The 18,970-nt window shown below is 48.3% G+C and overlaps 1 protein-coding gene across 1 annotated transcript in view; it reads left to right on the forward strand.

The window, feature by feature from the left end:
- Nucleotides 1-18,970, forward strand: part of LOC115855244 (calcium release-activated calcium channel protein 1) — a 40,909-nt gene that overhangs the window by 9,314 nt on the left and 12,625 nt on the right. Inside the window, exon 2 of the mRNA XM_030860229.2 lies at nucleotides 14,489-15,400. Within this exon, the coding sequence (XP_030716089.2) occupies nucleotides 14,777-15,400 (624 nt within the window). The 5' untranslated portion in view covers nucleotides 14,489-14,776. The remainder of the gene's footprint in view (nucleotides 1-14,488; nucleotides 15,401-18,970) is intronic.

Below are 18,970 nucleotides of genomic sequence, written 5' to 3' on the forward strand. Positions count from 1 at the left end.
CCTCTCAAACAGAGCTTGGCATGTTGTAAGTTTTCAGTAAATATTTGTTGAATAAATAAATGGATGGATATAAAGAGATTAGTACCCAATAAGTGCCCCATAACGGTAGCTATCGTTAGTTTACCATTCTGATTAAGAACTCAGTCTCTGGAATCTAATTGAAAGCATCGTAATTGGGACAGGGGAAGTTTAACATTGTGATAGGAAGTTAGGCATTCTGGCTGAGAAATCTGTCTGCACCATTTACTAGCTGTGTGATCTAGAACAAGTAGCTTCACCTTACTAAGGCTCAGTTTCCTCATCTGTAAAATGGAGGTAATAATACTACCTCCCTGGTAGGATGTGAGGATCGAATGAGATGGTAAATGCAAAGCACTTAGTAGAGTGCCTGGCACATAATAAGTGCTCAATAAACAATGGTCATCATTACTCATTACAGTAACACTCAGACTAGGGGTAACTTCTGAACCAATTAAACAGTTTTAAGTGCTTAGCTCTAAGCACTTAAAATAGGTAAGGGTCCAGCAAGCTCAATTAATGTTTGTTAAACTTTATCCGTGAGTTCCTCAAGGAACAGGATTTTGTTTACATTGTCATGATCTTAGCCCCCAGTAGATGCTAATTAATGTTAAAACATGTTGGAAAAATTACACACTGAGTTCGATGAGTGAGAACATAGAATAGCTATTAGAATAATAATATCAATTGCCTACTATGTGCCAGGCATGGTGTTGGATGCTAGAGATACGGCAACGAGCTGAAACAAACATGGTGGTCACAACTTTCAGGCTAGTGAAACTTAGCCAAGGGGAGACTTTGTACCAACAGTTGCACAGATAGAACATTGCAACGGATCAGTGAATCACAGCAGAGAAGTATATGAGGCTACGAGATATATAATATGGGTGGGGTGAGGAAAGGGTTGACCCAGGCTGGGATTGAGGAGGAAATCAAGGACCTGTTCCAAGGAAGTGAGGCACAGAGCTGAGCTCTGAGGAGTTAGGCTGAGTGTGGGGGAAGTGTTCTCAGCAGAAAAGATAGCAGATGCAAAGGCCTCATGATGGGGGAGCACATACAGTAAAGGAACTGAAAAAAGGCCCATATGACCCAAATGTAGTGAGCTGCTGGTGGGGGTTAGGGATGAAATAAACTGGAAAAATAAGTAGGAACTTTAAGAACTAATTGGGCAGTATCTGATAAAGCTGAAGGAACATGCAGCCTATGATCCTGCAGTTCTGTGCTAGGAACCTTCTAGAGAAACAGACGCAAGTGCACCAGGAAGCATGAACAAGGATGGTGCCCCAGCTGCATTGTATGCAATCTCAGAAAACTTGGAACAACTCAAACGTGCATCGACAGGGGAGTGGACACATTACAGATATGTCTTTCTTGGGTTCCTCAGAATGCGGAGTCTGAATCGAGTTTGCAGTACTACTTTATTGGGAAGTGCAGTGCAAGGAAACAAGAGTAGAGAAAAGGGGGAGTGAGGCAGGGAAAGAGGGGGAGTGAATGAGAGTACTGAGAAAAGGCCATATTTACTATGGCAACTTAGGACAGTTCTGGGGAGAGGAAGAAGGGAGAAGAATTATCTACTGGCTCCTGATCAAAGGTTTGCCCCATGGGGTGTAAACTTCCTTATTCTTCAGCATTACCCACATGCGAGCACCTAGGCAGTCACTCAGTGTCACACAGGGAAGCCCAGATGGAGGCCATTTGGTCAGAGCCCACGCAGAATCGGTCAACATAGTAATTAATGGTTAGGATGAAACAAGTGGCCAAAGGAAATCACCTGAGAGGGGAGGCGGAAAGGCTCTGAAGAAGCCTGTGACAGGTGCCTCATAAGGTGGAATACTGTGCAGCAGTGAAAAAGAATGACCTAGAGCTCCTGTGTCTACAAGATGACTCTGACCAAAAAATGTTGAACTGGAAGGCAAGCTGCAGAAGTAGGCACACAGTAAAGTTTATATAAAGTTGAAAAACAGGCCAAAGTAAACAGTGTATATAGAAAAGCAATGTTACAGTAAAGGATAAATCCAAAACTGAGGATAGTAGTTACTTCTGGGGAGTGAGTTGGAGGAGATTGGGATGGGGCGATGGAGAATTTCAATGAGAAATGCTGGTAATGTTAGGGTTTTTCTTGTTACTATTGTTCTTTTTCTTTTTTTTTTTTTTTAGTGGAACACTTCACAAATATGCACGTCATCCTTGTGTAGTGGCCATGCCAACCTTTGTATTGTTCCAACTTTAGTAGACTGAGGTGAGCACTTTGATTTTTAATTGTGGCAAAATACGTATAACATAGGATTTATCATTTAACCATTTTTAAGTGTACAGTTCAGTAACATTAAGTACATTCACATTGTTGTGCAACTGTCACCACCATCCAACTCTAGAACTTTTTCATTATCCTTGTCTTAGTTAGCTTGGGCCAGTATAACAAAATTCCATAGACTGAGTGGCGTAAACAACAGACATTTATTTCTCACAGTTCTGGAGGCTGGGAAGTCCAAGGTCAAGGTGCCAGCAGATTCATTTCCCAGTGAGGACTCAATTCTAGGTTTGTAAGCAGCTGCCTTCTCCCTGTGTGCTCGTGGAGCCTTTCCTCGGTATGTGTGTGGAAAGGGACCTTTCTCTCTCTCCCCCTCTTATAAGGGCACTAATCCCATCATAAGGATCCTGCTCTCACGACCTAATCTAAACCTAATCACCTTCCAAAGATTCTATCACACTGGGGGTTAGGGCTTCAACATAAGAGTTTTGGGAGGGTCTTCCCTGGTGGCACAGTGATTAGGAATCCACCTGCCAATGCAGGGGACATGGGTTCGAACCCTGGTCTGGGAGGATCCCACATGCTGTGAAGCAACTAAGCCCGTGCACCACAGCTACTGAGCCTGTGCTCTAGAGCCCACAAGCTACAACTACTGAGCCCGCGTGCCTAGAGCCTGTGCTCCACAAGAGAGGCCACCACAATGAGAAGCCCGTGCACTGCAACGAGGAGTAGCCCTGCTCGCCGCAACTAGAGAAAGCCCGCGTGCAGCAACGAAAACCCAATGCAGCCATAAATAAATAAATTCATTTTAAAAAAGTGTTTCAGGTCTTACCTGGTGGCGCAGTGGTTGGGAGTCCGCCTGCTGATGCAGGGGACACGGGTTTGTGCCCCAGTCCGGGAAGATCCCACATGCCGCGGAGCGGCTGGGCCCGTGAGCCATGGCCGCTGAGCCTGCGTGTCCGGAGCCTGTGCTCTGCAACGGGAGAGGCCACAACAGTGAGGCCCGCGTACCGAAAAAAAAAAAAAAAAGTGTTTCAGGAGGAAGTAAACATTCAGCCCAAACAATCCCAAACAGAAACTCTACACCTAGTGAGTAAATAACTCTCCCCAAATCTCCATCCACCCAGCCTCTGGAAGCTACCATTCTGTTTTCCATTTCTATGAACTTGACTACTCTGGGTACCTCACATAAGTGGAATCACACCATATATGTCCTTTTGTGACTGGCTCATTTCACTGAGCACAATGTCTTCAAGTTTCATCCATATTGTAACGTGTCAGAATTTCCTTCTTTTTTAAGACTGAATACTATTCCATGGTATGTATATAGCACATTGTTTTTCCATTCATCCACTGATGGACATTTGGATTGTTTCCACCTTTTGGCTATTGTGCATAATGCTGCTGTGAAAGTGGTAAAGTTTTGTTTCTTAAATTGATAACAATAATATATTATTATTTTAAACCATATATATGTTTATTTCCTATTTTTTTAAGCTTAGAACTGCATAGTATTCTTCTTCATTTTTATACTTGCTCACAGTGGCACAATCTTTATTACTTTGCATGCCAGTAACTCCAAAAAGTAATTTCACAACTTCATTTTACTACGCCAAACTCCATATTAGCCATTTCTTATCAAAACAATTGGTACATTATTAAAGTTATCTTTGTAAATATTCAAACAAACTGATCATTAACTGTAAGACCCCAATAAAAGACGATGAGCAAATAGTGAATTTTTAAATTATTATTAAAAAAGAAGGGAAGGATGCTGGTGACGGTGGCATAACAGTGGGAATGTACTTGATGACACAGAACTGTACACTTTAAAATGGTTAAAATGGTAAATTTTATGTTATGTAAATTTTATGTTATTTTTTAACCACTATTTTAAAAAATAATAATAATTTATTTATTTTTGGCTGTGCTGGGTCTTCGTTTCTGTGTAAGGGCTTTCTCCAGTTGCGGCAAGCAGGGGCCGCTCTTCATCGCGGTGCGCGGGCCTCTCACTGTGGCGGCCTCTCCCGTTGTGGAGCACAGGCTCCAGACGCGCAGGCTCAGTAGTTGTGGCTCACGGGCCTAGTTGCTCTGTGGCATGTGGGATCCTCCCAAACCGGGGCTCGAACCCGTGTCCCCTGCATCGGCAGGCGGACTCTCAACCACTGCGCCACCAGGGAAGCCCCTAACCACTATTTTTTTAAAAAAGAAGAATGGAAGGAGGGAAGGAAAGTGTCAGATCAGGCAAAGTCTTGTGACTATGGTGAGGATTTGTTTTGTTCTGGTTTTTGGCCGCACTGCATGGCTTGCGGGATCTTCCCCGACCAGGGGTTGAACCCAGGCCACCGCAGTGAGAGCCTGGAATCCTAACTACTAGGTCACCAGGGGAATCCCTTATGGTGAGTACTTGAATCTTTAACGATTTCTGTGCATTGCCTGAATTTTTATAATAGATTATATAGAAGTCCAGGCAAGGAGTTACACCAAGGAAGGAGACCAAATCCTTCACTGATGGCTGGAAAAGTCAGGCCAAATGGGAGGGTGGGTAGCCTGTCAGAGGCTCCCAGCTCACTGCCAGCAGCACCAGGGTTAGGACTGAGCTGCTGCCCTCTTGCCGGAGGTATGAATGAAGGAACAACTGCCAGTAGGGGATCAGCAGTAATCAGACAACAGGCATTGATTGAGCACGTGCTACAGGCAAGATCCTTCCTGGGTGCCCAGGGGATGGACAGGCAGGTGAATGAGGGGTGAGTCTACCTGACCTTCAAAAAGCTAGTTCCCAGGTGAGAAGATAAGACTGGGAAAGGTACCTGCCAATACAAGGTGATAAGGGCCCCCTCTGCACTCTGAACACACCCATGTTATAGGCTTATCTTTGTGTGTTAGAGTTATTTATTTACAGGCCATTTTAGCAGGCAGACTGGGGACTCCTTGAGGGCATTCATTGATTCAGACATTTATTTAACTACTGTGTACCCAGGCACTAATTTGGGGCAGGTGGTATACAGTAGAGGCTTATTAAATGTACATTGCCTAGCATTCAGTAGGCACTCAAATGCTCCTAGAATTGAATAAATCATGCATGAATAAGTAACTTGCACCAGCCCTGGCACACAGTAGGTGTTCAATAAATGTTGAATTGCATAAAGGAAAGACTAGCACAGGGCCTGGCACACAGGAAGTACCCTCCTGCCCTTCTCATCTGCCTCCATCCTGAGCCTGAATCCTGGACACTGAAGCCCTGAGACCAAATTGGACATCCAGACCATCATCATCATCCATGCATCCATCCATCCATTCAAAACACATTTATCAAGGATACTGTGTACCAGTCACTGGGGATATAGCAGCGACCAAGGCAAGGAAAGGTTTTCCTCTCTCATTTGCTCACATTCTAATGGAAGAGAAAGACAATAAATAAATTAAATAAATAAGACAATAAATAAGTAAACAACTTAAAAACAACAACAACAACGAAACAGTAGCATTAAGTGCTTATGTTGACATTAAGTATACTTAGGTGATAAGAGAGACAGCAGGGAGTGGTGGGTGCGATGGATTAATCTGGGAAAGACCTCTCTGAGAAGTCTCTTTAGACTTGAGCTAAAGTCTAAAAGGGAGGAAGTGGCCAGCCATGTGAAGATCTGGGGGGAACGCAATCAGGCAGAGGGAACAGCATGTGCAGAGACACCTTTAGACAAGAGTAGACTTGGCTGTTGGAAGAACTGTGAGAAGCAAGTAAGCTAAAAGGGGTGGGATGGGGCAGTGCATGGTGCTGGAGCAATAGGAAGGCACTAGGTCAGATGAAGCTTTCTCGTACCTTTTCTCAAGGGTAGGGAGCTTGGGTTTTATTCTAACTCAGATGCAAAGCCATTGGAGGGCTTTAAGCAGGCGTGGTAGGCTGAATAATGACCCATGAAGACATCCACGTCCTAATCCCTGGAACCTGCGAATACATTACGCATAAGGCAGAAGGGGCTTTGCAGATGTGATCAAGAATCTTGAGGGACTTCCCGTGGTGGTACAGTGGTTAAGAATCCACGCTTCCACTGCAGAGGGCACAGGTTCAGTCCCTCATTGGGCAGCTAAGATCCTGCATGGCGTGTAGCAAAGTGGGGGGGAGCTTGAGATGGAGAGATTATCCTGAATTGTCCTAATGAGCCTAATGTAAACACGAGGGTCCTTTTAAGAAGTAGACAGGGGTCTCCCTGGTGGCGCAGTGGTTGAGAGTCCCCCTGCTGATGCAGGGGACATGGGTTCGTGCCCCCGTCCGGGAAGATCCCACATGCCGCGGAGCGGCTGGGCCCGTGAGCCATGGCCGCTGGGCCTGCGCGTCTGGAGCCTGTGCTCCGCAGCGGGAGAGGCCACAACAGTGAGAGGCCCGCGTACCGCAAAAAAAAAAAAAAAAAGAAGAAGTAGACAGGAGGGCTCAAGAGAGGAGATATGACAACAAAAGCAGAGAGTGGACTAATACGCTTTGAAGAAGGAGGAAGGGGTCACAAGGCAAGGAGTACAGAAGCTGAAAAAGGCAAGGAAATGGACTTCTCCTCAGAGCTTCCAGAAGGAACCAGCCCTGTCATCACCTTAATCTTAGCTCCTTATGATTCATTTTGGACGTCTGATTTCCAGAAGTGTAGGAGAATACACTTGTACTGTTTTTAAGTCACCAAATTTGTGTAGTTTGTTACAGCAGTTTTGTTACAGCAAAATAATACAACCAGAGAAGGGACAGGGTCAGATTTGTTTTAGAAAGATTTTTTTTGGTTGCTGTTACAGAATGGCTTTAGAAGCAGAGACGTCAGGGAGCAGGTTACTGCAGACCTCTCGGCGAGCGATGATGGTGGCCTGGATAAGATGGAAGAGGCGATGCTGACAAGAAGAGCTCAGATTTTAAGAAAATGTGAAGGGCTACAGTCGACTGGGTTTCCTGATGGATTAGATGTGATGGAGAAAGGGCACAGTGAAGGGAAGCAAAGACTCAGGGATGACTCCTAGGGTGATCAGAGCCCCAATTTCCTCACCTTCTCCAGGGCCTCTGGAGAGAACCGCAGAACCACATTGCACTTGACAAGCCGTTCCTGGGATGCTGGGCATTTTTATGTGATTAGGCTAGAATAGTTCTTTGGGAAATAAATGCCCTCGGTCTAAAAGGCTTTTACAAGCTAGGGCAGGAGATTAAAGGCGGCCAGGCTGAGGAGAAATTCCAAGGTCAGGAGACAGCTGGGCATGGAGACTTTTAATCTAAACCTTAAAAGTTTTTATTTTTCACTCCCTGAACCCAGGGTGTCACTTTAAATACGTGTTTGGCAACATCTGCTGTTCTATTTTTCTTTTTAATTATACAGAGAGAGATCCCGGAAACAGCTCACCCCCAGGCCGGGGGAGGTAAAAGAAATCTGGCAGCGGTTGGATGCAGAGACACCAACTAAAAACCTAGTGGACTGAAGTCCTTTTGAAGGAGTGGAGAGACTACCCTGAACTTGGTGTGGTGAGCCCTGACTCAGGGTTTCTAAAAGGAGAATGACAGTCACCAGCTTAGAACAGAAAGAGGACAGATGGGCACGTCTGCAAGATAAAAATATCACTAGCACCAGCATTGCTCCAGTACCTTGAGTTTATTCCCAGGCCTCTGTCCTCTTCTTCCCTTTCATCCTCTGAGCAGAAAACAGCTAACTAGATGATTCATTCACATTTACAGGGTACTGCCTACTATATGGCAGGCACCAGGTTCAACTGTTTCTCCGTGTTGTCTTGTTTTATGCAGTCAGCTATTCTGTGAGTTGATACTCATAGATATCATTATCCCCATTTTCTACATGGGGGATCTGAGGCTTAGAGAGATTAAATATAACTCTAGCTCCCCAGTGTTGGGCCTGGGCTTGTTTGCCCTCAAATCCATTCCTTGCCCTTCCTCTGTTTAGCTCTGTATCACAGGAAGGCCAACCTCTGCAGGCTGCCAAATCAACTGACTTCCTGTATAGATTGACCAATGGGAGTCAGTGATAGGAGCCTGGTGGGCGGGAGGAAGGGAGAAGCCTGGGTATTTCTCCCTCTCTCTGCCTCAGGTCATATTTCCAGTAGCAACTACATTTCCTATGTCTCCACCTCCCATCAGACAGGCCCACTGTGGGTCCACCTTCTGTCTGGTGACCTCAATCCTTCCTGGGTACCAGAAACACCACCTCCTCCTTTGGTCCCTCCAATCCCAGGGGTGGTACTGGCCTTCCTGCTGTCGCTCATCTGTAGGTTCTTTACCCTCCCTCCCCTGTTTGCGTGCTTCCATGGTTCTTCCATTACCTAGGAAGCAATTCTTTGCATAAATTCCCCTATTCTAGTATCTGTTTTTCCTGGTTGGATTCTCACTGGTTTTCTGCCTTTCGTGAATACTCACAGAGTAGTCAATTCATCAGGTTCGGAATGAAACAATTCCCTCTCCTTGAGCACAGCACATCCCACAAAAAGGAAAATAGTAACCACCATTTATTGAGCATTGTGCTCAGTGCCAGACAAATGTTCTTTTGTGGAACACTCATAGCAGCCCTTTCTGCCAAACCCCATTAATTACTATTCCCATTTGACAGGTGGGTCTCACAGAGGTTGGGTTGCTTGCCCAAAGTGGTACAGTTATAAACTGACAAAGCTGGGATTCGAGGAGCTCCCAGCTCCAAAAATCTGCTTGTCTTTTTCTAATCTCTGCTGACATCTTGAACACACTTGCAACTCCCTGATAAACCTATTAGAACTCAAGTCCCTTGGCTGACTGAAGATCCCAGCTCAACTTACTCTAGGGCAAGTATATGCGCTTCCTAGGGCTGCCGTAACAAAGTACCACAAACTGGGTGGCCAAGAACACCAGAAATTTATTGTCTCATGCTTTGGGAGACCAGAAGTCTGAAATCAAGGTATCAGCAGGGCTGTGGTCCCTCTGAAGGCTCCATGGCAAGTTCTGACCCAGGCCTCTCTCCCAGCTTCTGGAAGCCTCAGGCACTCCTTGGCTTGTGGATGGCCGTCTTCTCCCTGTGTCTCTTCATATCATCTTCTCTCTGGGCCTGCCTGTGTGTCCAAATCTCCCCTTTTTATGAGCACACTAGTCATATTGGATTAGGGCTCACTGTAATGAACTAATTTTAACTTGGTTACCTCTCTAAAGACCCTGTTTCCAAATAAGATCGCGCTCCGAGGTACTGGGGGGGACACAATTTAACTAATAACAGTCCTTCTTGACCCAGGTGCTCAGTCTCTACAGTGTGACCTAGTTGGTCCTATTTTTTTTTTTTTTTCTTGGCGGCTCTGCGCAGCTCGTGGGATCTTAGTTCCCTGACCAGGGATTGAACCCAGGCACATGGCAGTGAAAGCGCAGAGTCCTAACCACTGGACTGCCAGGGAATTCCCGGACCTGTATTTCTAATGGAGGATGCTAGATTTCCAGGAAGACCCCACCCCTTTAAGAGATGCAATGATTCCCAAGTCATGTATGTATTCCAAAATGTATCCCAACATTTTACCCCAAAATATAGAGAGAGATGTAAAGTACCTAGTATAGCCAAACCAATTTTGAAAAAGGAGGACAAAGTTGAAAGACTTAACCTACTTGACTTCAACACATTTTAAAGCTAGAGTAATCAAGAAAGTATATATTGGCATATTAGCAAATAGAGCAATGGAATAGAATAGAGAATCCAGAAACAGACCCTCACGTATTGTCACTTGATTTTTGACAGAATGATCCATGCATTTCAATAGGGAAATTTTACTCCACTCAAAAATCAGTTTGAGATGGATCGTAAACATAAACATACAAGGAAAAACTCTAAAGCTTTATACTTTTTAAAACTTTTTTAAAATTATTAATTTATTTATTTGGCTGTGCTGGGTCTTAGTTGCAGCATGCATGCATGTGGGATCTAGGGCATACGGGATCTAGTTCCCTGACTAGGGATTGATCCCGGGCCCCCTGCATTGGGAGTGCAGAGTCTTAACTGCTGGACCACCAGGGAGGTCCCTCTAAAGCTTTTTAAAAATCTACATTTAAAAATTTTAAAACATAGGTGAATATCTCCCTGACCTTGGGGTTGGCAAAGATTTCTTAGCCAGGACAGAAAAAGCACTAACCATAAAAGGCATGAGCACAAACACACAGTCCCAGCAATGGCTTCTGACCAGGGAGAAGAGTGAGCCCTAAAAGCCCAGGGCCTGGGGAGCAGGGAGGCAGGGCAGGGGTTCCCCTGGACATGGTCTCTGAGCTTCAGGCACAGAGAATCATTTTGAAATCAACACAAACCCTAATTCTGAATCTTGTAACCAGTCCCCTGCTTCCATCACCCAATTCTCTGACTCTGAAAGCCCCTGGATCACTTACTAATGCTGCCTTCCAGATGTCCTGTGGAGATGGCACCAGGGCTGGGCAGCAGAGGGATTTCACACATTCTGTGTGACACACAGAAGGAGTCACAGGGAGGCCTGTACCAGCTCCACAGAAGGAGAACTTTTGAACTCTTAGAAATAACTGGTACAGAAGGAGGGCACTTCCCATCACCAGAGGTACACAGCACTGGTCTATAAAGGCACGGGCTCAAGAAATGATGGCTCTGGGCTTCCCTGGTGGCGCAGTGGTTAAGAATCCGCCTGCCAATAAGGGGACACGGCTTCGAGCCCTGGTCCGCGAAGATCCCACATGCCGCGGAGCAACTAAGCCCGTGCGCCACAACTACTGAGCCTGCGCTCTAGAGCCCGCGAGCCACAGCTACTGAGCCCGCGCACCACATCTACTGAAGCCCCCGTGCTCCACAACAAGTGAAGCCACCACAGTGAGAAGTCCGCGCACTGCAACAAAGAGTAGCCCCCGCTCGCCACAACTAGAGAAAGCCCACGCGCAGCAACAAAGACCCAACACAGCCAAAAATAATAAATAAATATAAATAAATGAGATGATGGCTCTTTTATTATTATTAATTTAGGGGTTTCAAACCTAGAGCAATCAGAGGGTAAGGCAGAGATGGGGGAAGGAAATAGAGGCAAGCAACCATGATGGGCTCTGACAGAATGCTCTCTTTTCAAACTGAAAGTGGGGGATTCTTTGAGGCCATTTTGGGCAGGAACGGGCAAGGGATTTCCTCTTCAGCTGGGCATCAGATTTACCCCTCCTAAAATCTGCCTCGGGAAGGTGACTGGGTGTCCAGACTCTGGGTGTCCAGGGTCCATGAATAGGTATTTGTGATGTCTTTATTTTTGCTAAGGGTATTGGTTGCTCAGAGAGGTTAAGTAGTTTGCCCAAGGTCACACTGCAACTGAGTGGCCAAGGGAACAGCCAACCTTAACCACTGCAGAAGACTAAAAGTACTTAAAAACTAAAGCTCATCTAGTTTGGTGCTTCTCAAACTTTACCCAAAAAACTTGCTAAAACTAAACTGTTTTGGTGGGTTTTAGTAACTTGCATTTAAAAAAATACCTCTGGAGATTCTGATGCAGGGGTAGGGGTGACTTTGGTGGTAGTTGAGCCCCAGACTCTGGAGACCCACCAACTGGGTTTAATGTCCTGTACTACTACTTACTGGCTCTCTGTGCATTTTTCTCATCAGCAAAATGGTGATATACACCTGAAGCTAACACAATATTGTAAATCGACTACACTTCAATTTTTTCAAATGGTGATATTAATACAACAGGTTGTTGTAAGGAATTCTCGAGTTCAATATAATATATTCAATACAATAAAATAATAATAAACAACAAAATAATTTAACATATTTAATACAAGATAATATAGATATATTAACATAACAATGTATTTAATAAAAGTATCAATTATTCTATTGTATTAATATATTTTATATATTTATTTAAAATAAGTATATAAATTATTTACTAATAAAGAACTTGGAATAGTGCCTGTCATTCATAAGTACTACTTAAGTGCTAAATATTTTGTTTACCCCATGTGATAGGGAGCTTGCTACCTCCCAAGGCAGCTCCTGCCATCTTTGGTCAGCCCCAGGCTGTGCCCACTGGCCACAGTGGTGAAGCAGTTTGCAGCAGTCCCTTCAGCTGGATCTCTATACCCTCATACACAGAGTTGATTGAAAATTTCTATTTGGCTTTTTCAAATACAAACCCCAAAAGGCTGAGAGCACACACCCTCTAGCCACTAAGGGGACCCATACATGGTGCTTGGAGGCACTGCTGGGATGGGTAGCTGGGGTTCCAAGGCTCATTCTCCACTGGCTTGTTTGGTGTTCTTTGGGAAGGTGCTTTCTCTCTGGGGCCTCAGTTTCTGTTAAGTAGGGGCTAGGAATGGGGTAGGTGTATCTCACGGCGCGACTAGCTCTAACAATAGTGGGGAAAAGTTATTAACCACTGGCCCTTCAGGGCTCTAGGACCCTGGAGCAGGAAACAGGAATTGCCCAGATGCTCACCCCTCTCCCAAGCCACCAACCCAAGTCTTGATAGTATTTTTGTTTTTCTTTTCTTTTGCTCTGTGCACATGGTAGGTCTCAAACCGCACAGAATTAGGAGAGTGGGAGGCGTATGATGTAGGATCTTGAGAAAGGAACCTGGCCCCATCCCCACCCCAAAGCCCCCTGCTGAGCTGCCACTCCCACCTCTTTTGTTCCTCCTTAATCACCAAATCTTTCCTCCTAGCTTCCAGGCTCTTCCCTTCCAGACCTGCTAGCCTCCCTCAGGCCCCATAGGCCCTCAAAACGTTGTGTGTACCCAATTCTGAGTTGGGGGGCTCTTAGAACCAAGGACATTTCATTATCTTTTTCATTGAACCTGTTCCTATTGGGAATCTCCGGTGCGCCATATCCTGTGAGAGGCCCTGGGTGATAAGGAAGTAATTTAAACAGAGGGGAACTTTGCTCTCAGACACTCATCTCCTGGGGGAGCCGGGACGGGGGCGGGGGGAGGAGAGTACAGCCAAACAGGTCAGTACATAAATTAAGTGATTTCAGATACTGTAGTGATCAGAACTATAAGGGAAATAAAACAGGGCGAGGGGACAGAACATGAAACGGGGGCAACTTTAAACAGAGAAGGAAGGTCTCTCTTTGGAGGTGATATTTGAGCTGAGACACAGATGGTAAGTGAAAGAGGTAACAAGTACAAAGGCCACCAAAGAAACAAGCCCAATGGGGTGAGATTTAAAATTCCAAGTTTCCCGGTCTCATAAAAACAAAGGTCTCTGGGAGAATCCCAGAGACTTTTGGGAGGAGGGGGCCTTCAGTTTTAGCCCATAATGTGGGTGAGTGGAGGCGCGCCCTCTAGTGGTGACAAGAGTTAAATTTCACATAGCTGACCTGGAATGCCGCATGCTTGTGACTTGACTCTGGGCTAATTATGAGTTTCACTCATTCCTTTCTCTCCCGCACTTATTCATTCAACAGATATTTACTGAGCAGTGTGCCAAGCAATAACTCTAGATGCTGGGGGTAGAGTTGTGAAACCGACAGTGAAGGTCCCTGCCCTCCTGGAGTCGATACCCTAGGGAACAGTTCTTAGCTCACTACTCTACCCCCACTGCCCCTCTGCCCTCCAGTATTCTGCAGCTTAACTGGCCTCCTAATGATCCAACGGGCAGATATCGTTGCTTCAGCGTCTTTGCATCTGCTGTTCCCTTCCATCCCTGGAAAGCAGGTCCCTGCTTCTTTGCACTGCTGGTTCGGGTCTCAGCTCAAAAGTGACCAAGTCAGAAAGATGTGAACTTATTTTGTTTGTTGTTTGCCTGTTCTCTTCACTAAACTATAAGATTCCATGAAAGTTACCATTTTCTTGGAATCCCTCAGCCTAGCGTTTGATAGGCGCGCAGTAAACTTACTGAATGGGTTTATGATCCTGCACCCCGGCTTGTTTCAGAAGACAGTGAACTGTAAGTGAATGAGTTGGACAAAACAGACAAAAAAAATCCCTGCCCTAAAACAACAACAACAACAAAACACCTTGTCCAGAGCATTTTCAATTAAAATTGCAGCCCCCGCACTACCAGTGCCCCCTTTCCCTGCTTTATTTTTTTCTATACATGTATCACTTTCTAAACTATTATAATTTACTCCTCGGTGTTTGCGTGTCTCCGCCACTAGAATGTAAGCTCCACGAAGGCAGGGGATTTTGTCCATTTTGTTCACCACCCTACCCTCAGTGCCCAGAACAGTGTTGGCACCCAGCAGGTGCACAATAAATAGAGAATGAATGAACTCCAGATCACAGTCTGCTTTTTTTCTGCAGACCTTGAGTCACCTTGTTCCAAGGGGGAAACGGGCTTCAGGAGGCGCCCAGAGGTGACTTCAGGTGGCGCGACCCAGGAGTCCGAGCTCTGGAAGAAGGGCCACTGGAGCAGCTGTGGAGATGTGAGGCGCCGGCAGCAGGAGAGCCGTGAGGCCCGGGCGCTGGGGCACTTCCAGGAAGAGGCGCGGACGCTGACGGCGCGGGGCCAGGGACTGTGGGCGGTACCGTCCGATGGAACGAGTCACCTGACTCGTGCAGGCCACGCCCACCCCCTCGTGGGCGGGGAGCATGCAAATCAGCACGCGGCGGCGGCCAATCGTGGTGCGCGCCGGGGGTCCGGGGCCCAGGGATCCGGGACGCTGCCTCGCGCGCAGGCTTTCGTCTCTGCAGACCCGGGCTTTTGCAAGCGGCGTGGCGGGCTTGCGAGCTTGTGCTGTAGTCGCTTCCTCGACCTTCTCGTCTTTAGCGGCCGGCCGGGTCAGGCCGGACCCGCGCAGGGGCCCAGGCGGCGGCTGCCTCAGCCGGAGGCGGAGGCGGAGGTGCGGGGGGGGGTGGGGGCCGCTGCCTTCGCAGGCGCCTGGGCCGGCCCGCGCCTTTTCAGCGTGCTCCATGCATCCGGAGCCCGCCCCGCCCCCGAGCAGCAACAGCCCTGAGCTTCCCCTCAGCTGCGGCAACACTACCAGCGGCAGCCGCCGGAGCCGCCGGCGCAGCGGGGACGGGGAGCCCCCGGGGTCGCCGTCGCCCCCGCCGCCCGCCGTGACCTACCCGGACTGGATCGGCCAGAGTTACTCGGAGGTGATGAGCCTAAACGAGCACTCCATGCAGGCGCTGTCCTGGCGCAAGCTCTACTTGAGCCGCGCCAAGCTCAAAGCCTCCAGCCGGACTTCGGCTCTGCTCTCCGGCTTCGCCATGGTGAGCTCGGGCCGCCGTGCCCTGTCCCCTTTCAGGTCTGGCCACTGTCACCCGCAGACTTGACGGGGCCCACAGGGGAGCTGGCTGGGCGGGCCAGGCGGGCTGGGGGTGAAGGGAAGAGCTGGGAGAAAGCTGTCGTGGACGCGGGAGGGGTCCAGAGGTGCTGGATATGAGAGGTGGGCGACACGTGACACCCGATGTGGGAGACGGTATCATACACATGTCCAGGGTTGGGGGGCTCAGATACCTTCAGATGGGCAAGCTTGATGCAGCAAGGAGGGAGAAACAGCAGGATCCTCGACGTAGATCTGTAAGAAGACATTCCCACAGATGTTCAGGGGGAAAGGAAAGACATAACGTGGACTGATCTCTTTGGAAGCAGGTATCAGGAGGTTGGGAGGTAAAGGACTCCTGAGGCGTCTCCCTAGTTCCCCCACACTTGAGGCCAGGTTCTTTTATTACCTGGTAGAGGGGATTTCCCGACACCCTGTCTCCTATGGCATTTTCCGAGGCCTCAGCCTGGGGGTTTGACAACCGCTCCCCACCTCAATTTCTTCTCCAGAAACTTGCCAGTGAGTCACTGGGTGTGGGGGAGCAGCATGGGACATGTTCCCGTTGAATGGGCTCTTTCTTGATGTAGCTGGTGGACTTAGTTTCCGCTCCCCATTCGGGCTGGGTCGGAGTGAGAACCAGCCTCTGGGGAGTAGGGTAGGTGAGGCTGCAAGTTGGGCTGAGAAGTGGCCCCGAGGATGCCTTCATGCTGGGGATCTTGGAGTCTCCCAGGGCAGGGAGCTACAGAACAAGCCCTGATAATCACTTTCAGTGACCTCAGCCTGCATGAATGGGGTCTGCTCCCCCTCCCCCAAGGTTTTTAGCCCAGAGCACTCTTGCCTCACCAGTGAGTGAGGTAATTCCCTGGCCTTAAGGGAGGGGTGGCTGCACCCTTCGTGTTTTCTTGGGAAAGGAGCGTGTCTGGCACTCTCCCTGTGCTCCTCAAACTAGAGGGCGATGCACGGGAGCAAGAACTTTTTAGAAGCCCTTAGCAGTCCCAGAGCACCCTGGGGCCACGGTGGAAAGGCCAGGTGATTGAGGTTGGGGAAGAGCTCTCCCGGCTCTGCCACTTGCTGCCTGTGCGCCCTCAGACTAATCCCTATGTGGGCCTCGGTTTCTGAATTGGTGAATGAAGGCTGCTACTGAGTTTCTCTGACTTTCAGAATTTAATCGAGGAAGCCTTTGAGAGGGGAGGAGAGAATGTGTGTGTTTGTAAGAAGTGTCACTCTAGCTTTTAATTTAGGTCTATATGAAGGGGTGCTGTCCTATCAGCCCCAAATCCTAGGAATAGCTGACACTTACCAAGCACCCACTAGGTGCTTGGCACTGTGTAGGTTCCCTAACTTATGCACTAAGTCCTCGACCACTCTTTGAGGTAGTTTTTTCATGGGACTTTCCCGAGGCCACACAGCTCACTGCTGGAGCGGGATTTGAACCCAGGACGGCTGACATCCAGAACTCTCTTGGACACTTGTACCATTTGTGGTGTATGGAGCTTTGAGCCATGTCCTGCCAGGGACCTGTTAGGACCAGGCCTTGTAGGGAACGAGAAATAGAGCAGAAAAACTTCTCTTAAGCAAAATAAAATGTTACAGTTAGGGGGTGGGTGTCGGCTCTTCACAGCAGCTCTCTGGGTTTCAGATGGTGGGATGCTTATATTCCTCTGTTTTCTTTTTTCTTTTTCTTTTTTTTTTTTTTTTTTGCTGTACGCGGGCCTCTCACTGTTGTGGCCTCTCCTGTTGTGGAGCACAGGCTCCGGACGCGCAGGCTCAGCGGCCATGGCTCACGGGCCCAGCCGCTCCGCGGCATGTGGGATCCTCCCGGACCGGGGCACGAACCCGCGTCCCCTTCATCGGCAGGCGGACTCTCAACCACTGCGCCACTAGGGAAGCCCTGCCTATTCCTCTTTTTCTTGGGGTCATAAATTCACAGCTGCCCAGGCCCCTTCCCACTCCAGGAGAAGTAAGGGTGACGCTTTCCTGCCTTCTTGAATCGTGTCTTAGAAGCCGGGCCTCCTAATCAGATGTCATCTCCCTCTTCCTCTTGCTAAAAACAGTGTGGGGAAGTCAGGCAGCAGGGGTGGCCAGAGGCACTTGGTGGGCCTTGACTCACCCAGGCTGTTTCTTAGGGACCTTTATTTTACCCAGTCAGGGTGGAGAAGGCTTCCTGGCTCCACTGATGAAATCCCCAAAATTCTGCCAGCCGGGAAGGCTAAACCCCATAACCAGCCTCTGTTCTGGGGAAGCAGTTACAAGAGAGTGCATTTGCCATGAGTCTGGAAATGAGTGGAGGAGATGGCGTTAGGGTGGAGAGCGGGTGCTCAGCAGGGCGGGTCTGCCCGCATCCCGATCCCACCAAAGCCACCCAGCCTCGTGAAGGATACTTGGAGAGGAAGGGGTGCCACACAGCCAAGCGCCATGGAAACTAGGGTGAGCAGGTTTCCTGGACTACTCTCCCTTGGCCTGTGAGTCAGCACAACCAACTTCCTGCCCCCAGAGGGCTTCCTTCCTAGAGACCTGGAACACCAGAAGAAGTGACATGACGTGACCTTTGATTTCCAAGGGTGGGAGAGTTGGTGAGGATGCCAGACTCACCTGCGCACAAGGTGAGATTGAGGGAGGGTCTCCCAAGAGCCTGGAGGGGATGGAGAGACTCCCCGTTCATGGGTGGAAGGGCCTGGCCAGGTGCCCTGAGGCCGTGGGACCTCAGACAACGGCTTTAGTCTTCGGGGCCAGTTTTCTCATGTGTGCAAAGGAGGCACATATTCTGTTCTCCCGTGGACTTGCATGTGGAGTCATTACAAGGTCCGATGGCCCACGAAGGATTGAGGAATTGTCTTCAGACAAGATTCCCGTTCCTGATGGCATTTCCAGAAATGGCAGAACTTGTCTGGGCTCAGCACCCAGACTCTTAAAACCAGGGGCCCTGGATGTAGCACATGATCAGCAGCCTGCAAGTGCTCCTTGAGCCGAGGGTGCCATGACTCGGGCCATCTGTGCCTCAGTTTACCTCTCAGCAAGAGGCAGCCAGCCTCGGCCTGACCCTGTCCCCTTGGGGCCGCGGTGAGCACACGTAGCCATCGTGGTGTGCTGGGAAGGGCAGCCTGTAACGTTAGCCTAAGCAGTAGATAATTGGGAAGGGTAAACAAAATGCTTTCTGTGACCTGGGATCAATTATTTTTGGATTATCTGCCTCCTCAAGTTCTCCACCTGCCAGCACCCTTTTGTTCCCAGGTTCCAGAGTGGGTTCAGAAGCTGCTTGGAATTTCTCTGAAAATGAGTTGGAAGGAAGGGCTCAAATCATAAGGCATTATTGAGCCTCTGTGACACGTTCCGAGTTCAGGGGGCGTGGAGATGAGGAACAAATTACTCATGGTGCTCATTACTTTTTTTCTTTTTTAATATTTATTTATTTATTTATTTTATTTTTGCTGCATCGGGTCTTAGTTGCGGTTCGTGGCATCCTCCACTGCGGCGTGTGGGCTTCTCTCTAGTTGTGGCCCACGTGCTCAGTAGTTTT

Source organism: Globicephala melas, chromosome 13, assembly GCF_963455315.2.
Source record: "Globicephala melas chromosome 13, mGloMel1.2, whole genome shotgun sequence".
In the NCBI taxonomy this organism is placed as follows: Eukaryota; Metazoa; Chordata; class Mammalia; order Artiodactyla; family Delphinidae; genus Globicephala; species Globicephala melas.